Source organism: Phyllostomus discolor, chromosome 10 (genome assembly GCF_004126475.2).
Source record: "Phyllostomus discolor isolate MPI-MPIP mPhyDis1 chromosome 10, mPhyDis1.pri.v3, whole genome shotgun sequence".
NCBI classification, from domain to species: Eukaryota; Metazoa; Chordata; class Mammalia; order Chiroptera; family Phyllostomidae; genus Phyllostomus; species Phyllostomus discolor.
In genome coordinates this window covers 50,710,800-50,727,429 of record NC_040912.2, presented here as the reverse complement: position 1 = coordinate 50,727,429, position 16,630 = coordinate 50,710,800, and the positions used below count along the sequence as shown (strand labels likewise).

Sequence of the window (16,630 nt, the reverse complement as noted above, 5' to 3'; positions counted from 1 at the left end):
TTGTACTGGAACAACTAGATAGCTGTATTCAAAAAAGATTGAACTTTGACCCTTCGTTACATATATAAAAATTAACTTGAATGGATCATGAACCTAAATACAACAGCTACAGTTGTAAAACTTCCTAGAAGAATACCCCAGAGAAAATGTTAATGGCCTATGCTAGGTAAAATTTTTTAAATATAACAAAAAGCATGAGCCAAAATAAAATAAATTAGACTTCATCAAATTACAAATTTTGCTCTTTCAAAACTTCTTTTTCTTTTTTTTAAGATTTTGTTCCTTTATTTTTAGAGAGGGGAAGGGAGGGAGAAAGGGAAATGTCAGTGTGTCATTGCCTCTTGCACACCCCCTGCTGGGTACTTGTCCGGAAACCCAGGCATGTGCCCTGACTGGGAATGAAACCGGCGACCCTTTGGTTAACAGGCTGGCGCTCAATCCACTGAGCCACACCAGCCAGGGCTCAAAGATACTTCTAATAATGAACAGACAAGCTAATATACTAATAAAGTATTAATAAAACATATCTGATCCATTATCAGAAATATATAGTCATACCCAAAATATATAGAGAATTCCCATATCTATAAAGAATATATAAAGAAGAAAACAAGAAATTTAGTAAAAAAAAATGTGTAAAATATTTGAACAGACACTCCATGAAGAAGATGTACAGATAGATGACTAATAGGTACCTGAAAGACTTCTCAACATCATTAGTTATTAGGGAAATGAAAATTAAAGCCACAAGATACCACTGCACATCCTCTCGAATGGCTAAATTTAAGACTGACAATACTAAGTTTTGGCAAAGATATGAAGCAGTGGGAACGTGGTGTATTAATGGTTGGAATGCAAGATGGTATAGCTTTTTGGAAAACAGTGTTGCAGTTCTTAAAAAAATAAACATACTTTAACCACTTTCATCCCTGGTATTTACCCTAGAGAAAGGGAATCATTTATCTTAAAATACTTGAGTGTAAATGTTTATAGGAGGATTATTTCTAATATCTAAAAACTGAAGAGAAATAACTGGAGAGAACAAATTATGCTAAATTATACAATGGAATACCAGTGAGCAATAAAGAGGAAGGAACTATTTATTCATGCTAAACATAGGTAAATTTGAAAAGCCTTTTATTAAATAAAAGCAGCTAGACATAGAAGGGCTATATCCTTAAGATTCTGTTATGTAAAGTTCTAGAAAAAGGCAGAAGAAGTAGAATGAAGCAAGAACAGAGAAGCAGAGGAAAGAAGTAGGGGAGGAGGAAACCAACTACTAAGAGGCCTGAAGGAACTTTTGGGGATGAAGGAAATGTTCTATGTCAGGATTGTTGTGGTGGTTACATGTAAGTGTATACATTGTCAAATCTTGTCAAATTATATTAGAAAAATTGGTAAGTTTTATGTATGTAAATTATGCCTCAATAAACATGATCCCAGAAAACTAAAAACAAAAATAGGACATTGGAAAGGCATTTCAGCAGTGGCTGAAATTTGGTATGACCAAAAACAGAGAGAAGAGAGTGTTGGATCAAGTATCCTAACTTAACAGAATTATAGAAAGTATTCTGGGAGATGAATTTTATTGTATAGTTATGTTTATTATTATGGATTTCTTTTCTACTGTTAATTAGGTGGAATGATGAAATAAGCAAGGTTTTGTGATTTTTTCTAAAAGAAGATAACTTTTAAAAATGAGCATTAGATCACTACAGAAGAATAACTTTTCTTATCCACCCTATTCTTTCTTTGTTTTAACAGAAGTCCATGTAATGCTTGATGGTCTGTTACCTCCTGACACCTATTTTAGATTCAATCCTGTAATGTGTGAAAATATACCTCTAGATGAAAGTCGAAATGAAAAATTGGATCAGCTGCAGTTGGAAGGGTTGAGATACATAGAAAGAAATAGAAAGAAGAAAAAATGAAAAAAACTTGCAAAAATATTAAGTCAAGAAAAAACAACTCTGCAGAAAATTAATGATTGGATAAAACTAAAAACTGACATGTACGAAGGCCTTCCATTCTTTTCAAAATTGTGATGAGTGTGTGCGTATATTCCCATAGTGAAGGCCTGTTCCGAAGTTTCACTGAATTCAATGAGGAATTGTGGGGTTCAACATCAGTTAACTTTGAAATATTTATGAATTCTTGGTGATCCCAAAAAAGACGGGGCTTGGACCAGCTTGTACAGCACAGGGGGTATACTTGGTTTCAGAATATATAAGGAAATTAGGTTTTTATGGTGTTAATAATTAACTATGCTTTAGGAATCTTATTATTGTGTTAGTTGGTTGTAGTAAATACTGGTGTTATATTGTTTGATGTTTGAAAATTTATGTGCCAAACAAGAACTGAAAAAGATCACACTTGGTATTTTTTCTGTAGTCACCATAATCATGTTGAATTTACTTGATCATTGATTTTCTTCTATGTGGAAAAGCTAATTACTTAAGTTTATAATACTGTTTTTATCAGCTAACATTCTGCAATCCAAATGTTGCCTTTTGCTGTAATATCATTTAAACATATAGAAAATCAGAATTTTCTTTGTCAGAGGACTTTTACATTGGAAATATGAAAGAATCAAATACAGTTTTCTATTCAAACTTATTTATTTCAACATATTTGATTAAAAATTATAGGAGAGATTTCAGTCATTACTTTCTGCCCTTAAAATTTCAGTTAATTCTGTATGTTAACTTTTCTAGTGCTAGCTCATTATTCACTGTTATAAAATTAATTATTTGAATTTACTAAGAAAATATCCCTGTTGATAACAAGAATAAATTATTGAAATAATTTATTGTTAAAAGGATAACAGGTTTTAAGATTGTCTATTGTTTGTAACATAGCTCCCCATCTCTTTGTAGCACTTGAATATGCCAGTTCATAGTAGTATGCACTAAAAAATGTTAGGCTTGTTTTGCCATATTAACTCCTTTAACTGTCTGGATTTCACAGAAATTAATAACATATACCAACTCAAATCATTGTTTGTGCCAACCAAATTCATCTCTGTTGGATTATCTATCTGCCTTGTTAATCATGTTTAGATTTGTGAAGAAAATGAAAAAAGGTAAGTGTCCTTTGCTTTTTACATACAAACTAAAGCTAACAACTTCTGTTGCCCAGATTGTCACATTGCTGCTTTGCAACGCTGATTTATAGAGTGCGATGTGGTTCAGTGAGTGCTGAGGGGAGCTGAGAGTCTGAATGCTAACCACAGCTCAACTGCAGAGTCCTATTTGTGACCTAAAGGAGGGCAGAAACCTTTCTGAGTTTCAGATATTTCATTTGCAAAATTAGGAAAGCTAGCTCTAAGATATTAAAATATTATTACTTTTTTCATAGCAACCTAAAAACTAATCTGTACATGTACACACAAAGACAGGAAGAGATGTGAAAATGAATTTTCAGTACTACACAGGTAAAATATTTTTTAAGAAGTAAAGAAGAATATTTTAGAAATAAAATGTAATAAGTTTTCCAACTCATCAGTTCTGTAAAAAAATATAGCGAATAAGAAGTACAGATAGGCAGTTACAGAATAGCCATGGGGATATAAATAACAGTGTAGGAAATGGAGTAGCCAGAGAACTTCTATGCATGACCCATGGACATGAATAATGGTGGTGAAGGCATTGCCTGAGGGAGGGAGGGGGTGCTGGGTAGAGAGGGGACTAAGGGGGGAAAATCAAAACAACTGTAATAGCATAATAAAATATAATTAAAATATAGAGAGAGAATAAAAATTGTTTTGTTGCTCAGGCCTTCTTGGAGTCTCAAAATGCTCATCACTGTAATAAATGGCATGCTGGTGATATTTCAGTTCCCTCCTTACTGTAGACATTTTCCTTAATAAAAATAATACCTCAGATAGATTGTCCCTACAGGCATATGGTCTGGCTGGGGTTTTCCCTAGCGGTTGGAGGTAGCGTGGCTTGGATTATAATTACACTGTGCGCTTCTTTCCCTCCCAAACTGCATTTCATTCAGGAAAAGGCAGATATCAAAGGAATCTTCTGAGTGGGGAAGGAAGTCATGAAAAATCAGTCTGTGGTCTGAGGGGATAGAGGAGGATCTTACAGCTTTGTTTTGGTAATTAGATGGAGGGGGTCCTTTTTAGCTTCTCCTCCCCCAGTAGCTACTGACACCCAGCTACCCTTTTCCCTTATAAAGCTGCTAATTACTGAAGTAGCTAGGACTCAGAGTTCAAAGCTCAATTTTACCTTATCTGTTATGCTCTAGAAAAAATTCTAACAGTTTTGAAAATTTCACAGGTGTTGGTGCTAGTAATATTAAAAACATTAACTTTTAATATCTGAATCACTGTTGCTAGATGCAGTGTAAGCAAATATGAAGGTACCAATTTCTTAAAATGTAAAATAATCCTTCCACACAATGAATATTTCATATTCATATGCAACTAGAAAAATTTGTAAATGTAAGAAAAATACAAATAATTAGAAATTAGAATATTTGAGTATTCTTTGTATTAAGCCAAATTTTATACACAATAAAGTGGTATTTGATACATTTTGCATATATGCACCTGTCATGAAGGTGCATTAAAACAAGGTCCCTTGTTTTTGCTTAGCTGATTGTTTCCCTCTTGAATAGCAATAAAATATACAGGGTGGGGCAAAAGTAGGTTTACAGTTGTATGTGAAACAGTTTATTGTTGTATTTATTAACTATTATTTTCCATACAGACAACTGCAAACCTACTTTTGCCCTAAGTGTACTGTGGGAATAGCTTCTTTTTAAACTGCATGGCATTGTAATAGGGTGGGTTGGGCCAAACTCTGGGGAGCTGCTGAGGGACCCCAGAAACAATGCCAGGACCAGTACCTCCCCACCTCCCCATCCCTGCCCGCCCTGCCCCAAGGCAGGGGGTTGCAGGAAGTGCCAGAGGCTGCCAGGATTTCGTGAACCACGAACCACTTAATAGCCTTCCCATACCCTAAGGCAACGAGGCTGCACAAACCAGCGTGACACAGCCTGCAAAGATCCTGCATCAGCTGTGGGGGCCATACACCCAATGTCGGGCTGAGACGCTGTGTGCCTGTGCACTGCTGGGAAACTTCTGCCACTTTCTGCAAAATGGCTGTGGGAAGAGGAGCAAAGACACTGTGACAAACAGCGGGAATTAGCCCACACTGGTTGAAAAGCTCAATGCTCTATCGCACATGTGTTTCTGGGCCTAGGCTTTAAAACAGAATGTGTGCAAAAGTGCACTCTTCCTCACCTCTTGCCTTTGGTCGGGGTGCAGGGAATGCTCAGCAGGACGCCAGGCCTCACTCATAGCTCTTAGCCTGCTAGCTCAGTTTGGAGCAGGGCCCTGCGTAGGACATGCATCCCACCAGTGATGGGCTCTGGCGGGATTCTGCAACTCTACACCACACAGCAGCAGTCCTTGGCTGCTCCCCCTCTTCCCCTGAGGGTAGCATCTTTTGCCCTGAGGGTAGCACAGATATACATGCTGGGAAGGTTCCTTTGTCCCAGGGACATGAGCAGCTTTGGATGTTGGGCCCCACAGAAGGTGTCCCTTCATGACTGATTGGAGTGACCTGGCAGTGTGCACCCCCAGACCATGGGGGAGAGAGGAAGCTGTGTGAGATGATGGCTCTGGAACCCACAAGTGCACACTGCAGAGAGCCTGAAAGCTGGAGAGACAGAGACCTGTTTGGGTAGCTAGCTGCCTTGAACTCCCAACAGGACATATAAGGAATGATGGAGAACTGGCATGGGTTTAGATTTCTCTCTTCCTGGGAAGAAGGGAACTTCTGTTTTGCAGAAGAGCTTGGCTTGGAGCAGAGATAGTTGCAGCCCCTCCAAATTGGCTATCTTGTTAAGAAAGACTTTTTTCATTCTCCACCAAGCCTCGAGTTATTCTTGCACACGGTGGCAGGTGGCCAGACCCAGGCGCTCAGTTACAACATGGCACCTAAGTATTCCCAGGCTGCATTTTTATTTTTTTTTAGCTCTTACTACTCTAACCAAAAAGGTACACCAAGTTGTGAGGCATACCAATTTTCAGCCATTGCTGTTTGCATTTGTATTTGAAACTGGTTATCTGCAGAACTGTGTAAATTACCTGAGATAATCACTTTATAATGCAGCCTGTGCTTTTCTTTGTCCAAGAGCAGATGATACTTCTTTTTCGAAAAGAACAACTGAAGAACAATCTTTTGAAAGATGAGAACTCACTACTAAACAGGTTATGGATTCTCCATTGGACTGTTTTTTAGTAGGATTAAGATTTTTTATGATAGAAATTTTGAAGATAGAAAAATGGCCTAGTTAGGTTCCTTCCAACCCTGTAATTCTGTGATCATATTTATGTACTACAATGATCAGTAAAAGAAATATTTGTTGGTCAAAGAAGAATTTAGGATATTGTATTACTTGTTCATTCATATCACTTATTCTGTAAGATTTACCTGATGTTTTTAAAAGTTTATGCTTTTTGATAAACTTAAGTGTTTAAATCAGTTTTCATTTATGCCAGTGGATAGATCTCATTTTGTTAATCATTTTGGTATTTTTAAACATGGCAATGTGTGCCGTGAATATGGCTGTATTTTGAAAAGTCTGATTGAAAAAACAAAGTTATTCACTCAATAGTTTATTATTACAATTTTGAGTAATGTGATTAAATTGTGGTTCTCTTTTACATTAAGAAATTTCATAGCTACAGAAACAGAAAAACATAAAGTGTTTTGTTAAGTATTTTCGCATTTATAGAGGAAACCTGGATATTGTTTTGTAAACAGAATTTTTTTAAAGATTTTATTTATTTTTTAGAGAGGGGAGGGAGGGAGAAAAAGAGAGAAACATCAGTGTGTGGTTGTCTCTCGTGCTCCCTCTACTGGGCGCATACCTGGCCCACAACCCAGGCATGTGCCCTAGACCTGGAATGAACCTTTGACTCTCAGACCAGCACTCAGCCACTGAGTCACACCAGCCAGGGCAAACCTGAATATTTTGTGATGGTTAAGCCAGTACCTAGCACCTGTATGCCAAGCACTATACTGAAATCTCTGTATCTGTGATCTCATTAGTCTCATTATACACCTGGTGAAGGGGAGGTATTAGTAGTCCTATTTCCAAACTAAGGACACCAAGGTTATAGACAGTTAAATAATAGTTTTCAGGGTTTGCCCACAATCCTGCATTATGCTGCATGCCTTTGTGAGGATGTATGATCTGATTGCTCTTGAATAGATATCTGGAAATAGAATTGCTGCAGTTGTATGGTAAGTATATTTAACCTTCCAAAAAACAGCCAGTTTTCCTAAGTGTCTATCATTTTACATTCCTATCAGAAAGTCTGTATAAGAGTTTCAGTTTCTCCACATCTTCAACAGCCTGAATATTTCTCTTTAATTATAGACAATCTGTAGAGGTATGTAATGGAATCTCATTATGGTTTTAATTTGCCGTCCCCTAATGATTATTGATGTTGAGGCATCTTTTTAGGTGCTTTTAGCTATTTGTGTATTTTTGATGAAATGTCCATTCAGATATGGTTGCCCATTTTTAAACTGGTTTGTCCTACAAAGTTGTAAGTTATTATGTATTCTGAAAACAAGTATTTTGCCACATAAAGCATTCGCAACTATGTTCTCCTAGACTGTAGCTTGTCTTTTTATTTTGTTTTTAATATTGATGTCAGTTTATCAATTTGTTCTTTGGAGTTAATTTTCTGTCTATTCTAAATAATAGTCAAATTATTTATATATTCATTCACTATTTATTCATTTATAGGGATATTCCATTGTCTCAGTATTATTTGTTTAAAAAACATAACCTCATCAGCACTGAAGTGCTTTTTAAACTTTTGTCAAAATATGTGTTTTTCATTATATTTGAGAGGTTATTTTTGAACTCGATTCTGTTTCATTGATCTATATGTTAACCCTATGCCAATTACCAGACTGTCCTGGTTACTATACCTATATAAGTTTTGAAATCAGACAGTATAGCTATTTTGACTCTTCTGGTTCCTTTGCATTTCCATATAAATTTTAAAATTAGCTTATCAATGCATACAAACACAGGGATCCTGCTGAATTCTAACAGAGATAGCATTGATGTATAAAGTTGAGAGAATTGTCATAATAACAATATTGAGTCTTTCAGTGGTGTTTGTCTTTTGAAACATACAATGAACATACAATGACTTGGACTAGCTCTCATTAATTTAGTGTTAAAAGTTTTTCTCAGCAATATTTTATAGTTTTCAGTGTACAAATCTTGCACATTTTGTAAATTTAATTCTAAGTCACATTTTGATGCAGTTGTGAATAGAATTTTTAACTTCATTTTCTGATTGTTGACTAGTATGTAGAAATATACACAATGATTACAGCTCTGGTGGTAGCATGCTTATCACATTTACATTACTGTGTTATTTTGGCATAAAGATATGTAAATCCAAAAAACTATTTACTTAGAAAAAAGTCAGATCCTGCCTTGGTATCTGGATTGGATTATATTTTATTGTTGCAGGCACTCAGTATTTGGTGAGTTACTTGTTACATTTAACATTTTGTTATTCTTTGTAAAATGTTTTGAGTTTATTTTTTATTAAATATGTTGAATAGGGCTAGAGTTCAGTCTCAATCAGTAAAAACATGAATTGCAGGCTATTTTTGAGAAGAACAACATATTAGGTGCTCAATACATTTGTTAGATCAAGAAGTTAGGAATTAGAGAGCATGCTTTCTAGTTTTCATATTTCTTTTCTGCGGATTCCTGTGCTGAGTACATAATTAAAGAAACAAAACATTTTGGCACAGACTGAGCGGTTATGAACTATCAAATATAGAAGTTCTGAATTGTATCTTTTTGAAACAGGAATAGTGATGAGTTTAAAATAGGGCACGAAATACGAAACATGAAAGCTCATCTCAGACTTTATAATTTTATTAAGACACATACTTTTTTTTCACCAGTTAAGAAGACAACAAATAAATCATTTCTAGTAGTGGAAGTTGCCATTTGCCTTATATTTGTTATTTCTGAAGCTGCCCCAATTTACCTTTGTTTCTTCCAGTGTACATTATTCTGACAAATTCTTGGTCCTTCTGAATGACAGCCATTAAACACATTAAATCCTACTTCGCCACCTTTATGCTTAACAGCCATACCATTTGACTTCTTGCTGAATACCAAGAACTGACCTAAGTAAGCTATATGTATTAGAACATTTAATCCCCACAGTAAACCTATGAGGTAAATATTTCCCTTTCTTAGAAAAAGTCGCCCAAGTTATCACAGCTAAGAAGTGGTAGAACTAAGATAAATCCATTTTCTTGACCACAAATTGTTTGTAAAATGTCCTTTCCTGAATGTTACAAAATGAATTCAAATCTAGTATACTAAACTGAAATTGGTAAAGTCAGGTTTAGTCTATGAAGAAGCATAATTTTAACACCAAATTGTATTATACTCCTGATGTCCTTGTCTACCACAGTAGTTCTCTGCTAGGTGTGACATTACCCCTCTTCCTGGAAGAATTAAAAAATCTAGGGGAATGAGGAGAGATTGTGTGGGGGGTAATCAGAGAGGGCAAATATTAGGCAATGCACAGGGCATACGACAGCCACTCATAATGGAGAACTGTCCCACCCAGAACACCAACATTGCTCCCTTTCAGAAACTGGGAATTGGTTATCCACAGAATACAAATTATTCCACAAGAAATTGAGGACATACTTTACTCAGAGTTAGGGTGCATAAACCATTTGTAAAATTCCACTTTGATTCTATCCCAACAGGAATTTTTTAAAAATTAATTGCTCTTTTTTCTTCCTTTTTTATTTTTTGCCAAGTTTATTTTTTTATATAAATATGCCACATTTTATTTATCTGTTCATTAATTGGGAATGTGAACATTAGTGTGTAAATTTTTAGATGGGTGTATATTTTCATTGCTCTTGAGTATATACCAAGTAATAGAATTGTTGGGTGATAGGGTTTCTGCTGTCTGCTAATTACGAAGCACATATCCCAAGGTATGTTCAAAACATGTATTTGGCAGAGTTCTTGCCTGAACAATACACAAGGAAACAAAGAGTCCTTAAACAGTTTTCTTTTTTTTTAATATTAATTGAATCTATTGGGGTGACATTGGTTCACAAAACCATACAGGTATCAAGTGTACAACTCAATGAAACAACATACGCACATTAATTGCATCCTGTGCCCATCACCCCAAGCAGTTTTCTGTATGTCCTCATTTTCCCATCCTTTGCCCACCTCCACCTAGCCCCCACGGCCCTTTCCTTCTGGCTATTACCACACTGTTGTCTGTGCTTATGTGTTATTATTTGCATAATCCCTTCACTTTCTTTCATCTGATCCACCAACCCCTCTCCCCTCTGACAGCTGTCAGTCTGCTCCATGTGTCCATGCCACTGTTCCTGTTTTGTTTGTTTATATTGTTTATTAGATTCCACATATAAATGAGATGAGATATATGGTATTTGGCTTTCTCTAACTGGCTTATTTCACCTAGCATAATAAGCTCTAGGCCCACCAGTGCTGTCACAAAAGGTAAGATTTCCCTTTTATGGTCAAGTAGTATTCCATTGTATAAATTTATCATAGTTTTTTTTTTTATCCACTCATCTACTGATGGGGACTTAGGCTGTTTCCAGATCTTGGCTATTAAAAAGAACGATGCAATGAACATAGGAGTGCATGTATTCTTTTAAACTACTATTTTGGGTTTCTTTGGATATACTCCCAGAAGTAGGATTGCTAGGTCAAAAAGGGAGTTCCATTTTTTAAATTTTTTGAGGAAACACCATAGTGTTTTCCAAATGGCTACACCAATCTGCATCCCCACCAACAGTATACAAGGGTTTCCCCATCTCTACGTCCTCACCAGCACTTGTTTGTTGATTTATTGATGATAGCCATTCTGATAGGTGAGAGTTGGTATCTTATTGTTGTTTTAATTTGCATCTCTCTGATGGCTAGTGATGTTGAGCATCCTTTCATATGTCTCTGGGCCCTCTGTATGTCCTCTTTGGAAAAATGTCTATTCAGGTCCTTTGCCCATTTTTTTATTGGATTGTTCATATTCCTGGTGTGGTGTCATGTGAGTTGTTTTTACATATTAGAGATCAAACCCTTGTCCGAGGTATCATTGACAAATATGTCTTTCCATGTGGTTGGTTCCCTTTTTGTCTTGATCATGTTTTCTCTAGCCCTAAAGAAGCTTTCTAATTAGATGTAGTCTGATTTGTTTAGTCTTTCCTTTATTTTCTTGCCCTAGAGGATATATTGGTAAGAATATTGCTGTGTGGGATATCTGAAATTTTGCCTGTGTTCTCTTCTAGTACTCGATGTTGTCATGACTTATGTTTAATTCTTTTATCCACCTTGAGTTTATTTTTGTGTATGGTGTAAGTTGGTGGTCTACTTTCACTTTTTTTAAAGATTTTATTTTTAGACAGAGGGAAAGGGAGGGAAAAGAAGAGGGAGAGAAACATCATTGTGTGGTTGTCTTTCACGTGCCCCCAACTGGGGACCTGGCCTGCAACCCAGGCATGTGCCCTTGATGGGACTTGAACCAGCAGCCCTTTGGTTCACAGGCCGGTGCTCAGTCCACTGAGCCATACCAGCCAGGGCTAGTTTCTTTTTTTCTTTTTCTTTTTTTTTTTTTTTGCATGTACCATTCAAGTTCTCCCAGCATCATTTGTTGAAGAGACTATTTTTACTTCATTTTATGTTCCTGCCTCTTTGTCAGATATTAATTGACCATAGAGACTTCTGTTTATTTCTGGGCTCTCTGTTCTGTTCCATTGATATGTGTCTATTTTTATGCCAGTGCCAGACTGTTTTGATTATAGTGGCTTTGTAATATAGTTCGATAGCAGGTATTGACTGTGATCCTTTTTAATTTGTTCTTTCTCAAGATTGCTGCAACTATTTGAGGTCATTTTTGGTTCCATATAAATTTTTGAAATAGTTGTTCTAAATCTGTGAAATATATCTTAGGTATTTTAATAGGGATTCCATTGAATTTGTAGTTTGCTTTCAGTAGTGTAGACATTTTAATGATGTTAATTTTCCAGTCCATGAACATGGTTTATGGAAAAGTCTATTTATTGGTATCTTCCTTAATTTCTTCAGTATTGTGTAGTTTCCTGAGTACAGATCTTTTACCTCCTTGGTTAAGTTTATTATCGGGAGCTTTATTTTCTTGCTGCTCTAGTAAATGGGATTTTTTTCCTACTTTCTGTTTCTGCTATTTCATTGTTGGTGTACAAAAATACCTTTGGTTTCTGAATGTTGGCTTTGTATCCCACTATTTTACTGTATCCCAAATACAGTTATTAGGTCGAGGAGTTTTTTGGTGGAGCCTGTAGAGTTTTCATGTACACTATAATGTCATCTGCAAATAAGACAGTTTTACTTCCTTTTCTCCAGTTTGAATGCCTTTTATTTCCTTATCTATTTGATCACTGTGACTAGAACTTCTAATACCGTGTTGAATAAAAGTGGTGAAAACAGATACCTTTGTCTTGTTCCTGATCTTAGGGGGAAAGCTTTTAGTTTTTGTCCATTGAACATGATGTTGCTGCAGGTTTTTCGTATGTGGCCTTTATTATGTTGAGGTATGCTCCCCCTACTCCCACTTTGCTGAACATTTCTATCATAAATGGGTGCTGTGCTTTATCAGATACTTCTTCAGCATCTATTGATATGATCATGTGATTTTTGTCTTTCATTTTGTTTATGTGGTGTATTACACTTACTGATTTGCAAATAGTGTACCATCCTTGCATCCCTGGGATGAATCCCACTTGATCATGGTATAAAAAGATCATGATCTATTTAATATATTGCTGGATCCAGTTTGCCAATATTTTGTTGAGGATTTTAGCATTGATGTTCATCAGTGATACTGGCCTGTAGTTTTCTTTCTTTCTTGTGTCTTTACCTGGTTTTGGATTTAGGATAACACTGGCCTCATAAAAACAGTTTGGGAGTCTTCCCTCTTCTTGAATTTTTTGCAGTAGTTTGAGAAGGATAGGAGTCAGCTCTTCCCTAAATGTTTGGGAAAATTCACGTGTAAAGCTGTCCAGGCCAGGGCTTTTGTGTGCTGGGAGTTTTTTTTATTACTATTTCAATTTCACTAGTTTTTTATCAGTCTAATCAGTCTTTTTGCTTCTTCTTGATTTAGTTTTGGAAGATTATATGCTTTTAGAAATTTGTCCATTTTACCAAGGTTGTCAAATTTCATGGCATATAGTAGTAATGTTTTACAATCCTTTGTATTTCTGTGGTATTCGTTGGAATTTCCCCTCTTTCATTTCTGATGTTACTTGGGCTCTCTCTCTCCCTCTCTCCCTCTCTCTCTCTCTCTCTCTCTCTCTTTTTGTTATGAGTCTGGTAAAGGGTTGTCCATTTTGTTTATCTTTTCAAAGAACCAGCTCCTGGATTTATTGATCCCTTGGATTGTTCTTTTAGTCTCTGTGTCATTTAATTCTCCTCTGATACTATTTCCTTCATTCTACTCTGTGCTTTGTTTGTTGTTGTTCCTCTAGTTCTTGTAGATGTAGGGTTAGGTGGTTTATTTGAAAATTTTCTATCTATTTTAGGTAGGCCTGTATTTCTGTGAACTTCCCTCTCAGGACTGCTTTCACTGTGTCCATAGGTTTTGGGCTCTTGTGTGTTCATTTTCATTTGTTTCTAGAAATTTTTTTATATTTTTCCTTGATGGCGTTGTTCACCCATTAATTATTTAATAGCATTTTTTTTTTCAGTTTCCATGAATTTGAATGTTTTTTAAGTTTTTCCTTGAGGTTAGTTTTTAGTTTCAAGCTATCAGGATTTGAGCACAAGCTTGATATGATTTCAATTTTCTAAATTTGTCGAGACTTGTTTTGTGTCCTACCATGTGGTCTATCTTTGAAAATATCCCATGTGTATTTGAGAAGAATGTATGTTTTTGCTGCTTTGGTTGAAAGGTTCTGTATATATCGATTATGTCCATTTGATCTAGAATATTGTTCAGTGCCACAATATTCTAGTTGATTTTTTTGTTTGGAAAATCTATCCACTGTTAGCAGTAGAGGGGTAAAATCTCCTATGATGAGTGTGTTGCTGTCAATATCTTTCTTAAAGTCCTCCAAGATTTTCTATTATATTTGGGTGCCTATGGGTTGGGGACATATATGTTTACAAGGGTTGTGTCATCTTGATGGATTATTCGTCTAAGTATTATGTTGTGTCCTCCTTTGTTTCTTTTTATGGCCTTTGTTTTGAAGTCTATTTTGTCTGTTACTACCCCAGGTTTTGGGGGGGGGTTTCCATGTCTGTTTGCTTGAAATATTTTTTTCCACCCCTTCACTTTAAGTCTGTGTCCATCTTTTGTTCTGAGGTGGGTCTCTTGTAGACAGCATATATGCGGGTCATATTTTCTTATCCATTCAGCTACCCTGTCTCTTTTGATTGAAGCATTTAATCCATTACACTAAAGTTATTATTTTTTTAGTTTTTTTTTTTTAAGATTTTTTATTTATTTTTAGAGAGGGAAGGGAGAGAGAGAGAGAGAGAATGAGAAACATCAATGTGCGGTTGTTGGGGGTCATGGCCTGCAACCCAGGCATGTACCCTGACTGGGAATCCAACCTGCGACACTTTGGTTCGCAGCCCATGCTCAATCCACTGAGCTACACCAGCCAGGGCTACACTAAGGTTATTATTGATAGGTATTTACTCATTGCCTTTTGTTCTCTTTTCCCTATGTACTTTTGTACCTGTGTTCCTTTCTCTCTTTTTCTTCATCTTCATAAAGCAGTCCCTTTATCATCTCTTGCAGTGCTGGTTTGGTGAAGGTGTATTCTTTTAGCCTTTTTTTTGTCTGGGAAACTCCTTATTTCACCTTTCATTTTAAATGAGAACCTTACTGGGTAGAGTAGTCTTGGTTGCAGGCCTTTGCTTTTCATTAGTTGGAATTCATCTCAGTAGAATATAGTGTTTACCACTATCTTCTCTTTCCAGATCCACCGCTGGGGGTGTCAGATGGTGTCCCAGCCTGGCTTAAGGCAGCCTGTTCGAGACTACCAGCAATCCACAGTCTGTGGCTGTCTCCTTCAGTTGTTAATCTAGTCAATCTGTGATCAGCCCTCATACTTAAGCACCACATGGTGGGACCAAGTAATTCTTGTGGGTAGGGCTATTGCTTCCCTTTAGGCTTCCCTTTAGGCTTCCTCTCCACTTGGAGGGGAGTGCTCTGCCTGAGCAAGATGGCAACTGTAGTATGGGGGATGACTCAGCACCGGCATCCCTGGAGGCTGCTCCCTTAGTTCTCTTCCCAAAGCTACTATCCCCACACTGTCCTCAAGTGTCTCTAGTTCACTCTGTCCCCCCTTTGCTGGAGCCCAGGGTAAGTGGCTATAAATGAAATTGTGTGCATTGGCCCTTTAAGAGACTCCATGTGTTTTCGGCCATCTCTCCCTGGCAGACATAAACCCTGCTGCTTTTCACAGCTGGGTGTTACCTGGGTTCCTTTCTGGCCATGGTGCTCTAGGCATGGGGAGCCTAGCTTGGGATTTAGAGCCCACATTTCTCAGGGTGAATCCCTCAGCTGCTTTAGATTTTCCTCTGGAACTTCAGCTGCTACCTATGGTAGCCCAGCCAGGTCTATTGTGCCTCCTGTGCACTCTGTACTAGTCTCATTGCAGTGAAGTGGTTTCTTCTGTCTGTCCATGGTCATAAGGTTTCTCTCCAGCTATTTTTCATTTGGGTATTCCCAATGATTTCTCTATAATGTAGTTGTAATTCCAGATTGGTCCTGGGAGGAGGTTAGTGTAGCTTCCACTTATTCTACCATCTTGGATCCTCCTCTTCTTTTTTATTTCTTCTTCTTAAAGCAGGCCTTTTAACATTTCTTGCAATACTGGCTTGGTGGCAATGGACTCCTCTAGGGGTTTTGTCGTTGTTGTATGGGAAGCTCTTTATTTCTCCTTCAATTTTAAATAATATCCTTGCTTGATACAGTGGTTTTAGTTGTAGGCCCTTGCTTTTCATCACTTTGAATATTTCATGCCAATTCCTTCTGCCCTGAAGTGTTGCTGTTGAGAAATCAGCTGACAGTCTTATGGGAACTCCTTTGTAGGTAGCTAATTGCTGTTCTCTTGCTGCTTTTTAAGATTCTCTTTGTCTTTAACCTTTGACATTTTAATTATGGAGTGTCTTCATGTGGGTCTGTTTGGGTTCGTCTTTATTGGGACTATTCTTTCTGAACACTTACGACTTTTTCCTTCACAACGTTTGGGAAATGTTCAGCCATTATTTCTTAAAACAGGTTCTGTATTTTTTGCTCACCCTCTTCTCCATATGGTACTTCTGTGTTGTGAATGTTCTTATGCTTTTGTTGTCCTAGAGGTCCCTTAGACTTTCCTCAGTTTTTTAAACTTCTTTTTGATGCTCTCTTTGGGTGCTTATGCTTATCTTTCTTGTCCTGTAAATCATCTGCCACTCTGCTTCATCTGGCCTGCTGTTGATTACTTCTGGAATTTTCTTCATGTCAGATACTATTGTCTTCATTTCTGATTGGTTCTTTTTTATGGTTTCTGTGTCTTTTTTAATGCTTACT

General features: G+C 36.8%; 1 protein-coding gene and 1 long non-coding RNA gene across 3 annotated transcripts in view; one reads left to right on the top strand and one right to left on the bottom strand.

Moving 5' to 3' along the window:
• Positions 1 to 2,805, top strand: part of PNPLA8 (patatin like phospholipase domain containing 8) — a 54,194-nt gene extending 51,389 nt beyond the window's left edge. For both annotated transcript variants that reach the window (XM_028525318.2, XM_028525319.2), the window contains exon 10: positions 1,765 to 2,805. In XM_028525318.2, coding sequence (XP_028381119.1) covers positions 1,765 to 1,931 — 167 coding nt within the window. In that variant the 3' untranslated portion in view covers positions 1,932 to 2,805. The remainder of the gene's footprint in view (positions 1 to 1,764) is intronic.
• Positions 686 to 3,592, bottom strand: LOC118497118. The gene is made up of 3 exons (XR_004899668.1): positions 3,390 to 3,592; positions 2,353 to 2,357; positions 686 to 695 (listed from the first exon to the last, which is right to left on the bottom strand). It is a non-coding gene; the product is annotated as an uncharacterized LOC118497118 (long non-coding RNA).
• Between the last annotated feature and the right edge of the window lie 13,038 nt (positions 3,593 to 16,630).